General features: G+C 69.7%; 1 protein-coding gene across 1 annotated transcript; it reads right to left on the minus strand.

The window, feature by feature from the left end:
• Positions 1–21: 21 nt before the first annotated feature.
• Positions 22–1,127, minus strand: Prr7 (proline rich 7, synaptic). The gene is made up of 2 exons (XM_026398159.2): positions 713–1,127; positions 22–524 (listed from the first exon to the last, which is right to left on the minus strand). The coding sequence occupies exons 1-2, from the start codon at positions 1,122–1,124 to the stop codon at positions 127–129; spliced, it is 810 nt and encodes a 269-aa protein (XP_026253944.1). The 5' UTR covers positions 1,125–1,127; the 3' UTR covers positions 22–126.
• Positions 1,128–1,290: the final 163 nt, after the last annotated feature.

Genomic DNA, 1,290 nt, shown 5'->3' on the forward strand with positions numbered 1-1,290 from the left:
TCAAAATGTAACAAACGGGGTAAGAAATCCCTCCCCCCCACACCCCGCAGTCCAAGGGAAGCATTTAAAAAGCCCCGCAGTCAGGCCAGGAGTCCGCCGGTGGGGCCCAGGACGCCGGGCGCCCCTCTATACGGCTGTAGTCCTCCCGAACAAGGGGATGGAGACCGGCAGGCGCCAAGCTCCGTGCTCCAGGGGCTCGCGGCTGCTGAGCTCTGAGTCGGTCCAGCTGGGGAAGACCCGGCGGCCGCGGTCGGCCTGCAGACAGAGGGCAGGGCAGGGGGCTGCGGGCCGCGGGGCACTGGGTAGGTGCAGCGCCGAGGTGTAGCCCCGGTCCAGGAAGAGCGGCTTGTAGCTAGGCGGCGGCTGCTCCTGTTTCTCCGCGCTGTCGCGGCGGCTCAGAAAGGGCGTGACGATCTTGCGGTAGAGGCCGCGCGTGTCCGTGAGCACCTCGCTGTAGGGCGGCGGCGGCTCGGCCATCAGCACCGCCTCTTCGTAACACGGTGGCTTGGACATGTCCGATTCCGCTGCGGAACGAGAAGCCGTCCGAGGTGGTGAGGCCACCGGTCCCCAGCCTCCCGCAGAAGCCTTGGCCATCCGCCCGCCCCAGCCCAACCCTCCTCCCGAGTGCGTGGGGGCTGCGGGAGTCTGCTCCTGCCGAGGTCCCGCCCACTCCTACTGCCAGCGATAGGTCCTAGCTGAAGAGTGGACTTACCTTGGCGCGGATAGCTCCAGGGCCGGGGCGGCACCGATAGGTGCGGCGGTGGCGGGTGCGGCAGCGCGTGATGGTGAGAGTGCGGGTGTGCGTGTGGCTGCGCGGGCCCGTGATGCAGCAGCGGGTGAACGTGCACGTGCGGGTGCGCGTGCGCCGGCGCCTCCAGGCGGCCGCGGTGCGGTGGTGGAGGTGGCGCCAGGCCCGGGGGACTCCCAGCCATGCTGCCCTCAAGCTCCAGGGGCTCCAGCTCTAGGGCACGCAGATTCTGCTCGCGCAGTCGCTCCTCCTGGCGCCGTTTGAGGCGGCGGCGCAGGAAGCTGCAGAAGCAGCAGAGCAGGACGATGAGACCCCAGATGAGCCAGAAGCCGGCGAAGCACGTGAGGAACGTGTAGGTGCCCTGGGACATCACCATGGCGGCGGTGGGTTCTCAACAGCTTCACTGGACACTGGGCTCCTCTGCGTGGTCCCGAGCCCGCGCCACGCTCCCAGGTGCCGCCAGCGTCACTCGGGGACCCGCGGCCGGGGGTTTCCTGCAGCGGGGCTCAAGTCGTGCGCGCGCCGGTGGGGGGCAGCTGCGG

Source organism: Urocitellus parryii, chromosome 1, assembly GCF_045843805.1.
Source record: "Urocitellus parryii isolate mUroPar1 chromosome 1, mUroPar1.hap1, whole genome shotgun sequence".
Classification (NCBI taxonomy): domain Eukaryota; kingdom Metazoa; phylum Chordata; class Mammalia; order Rodentia; family Sciuridae; genus Urocitellus; species Urocitellus parryii.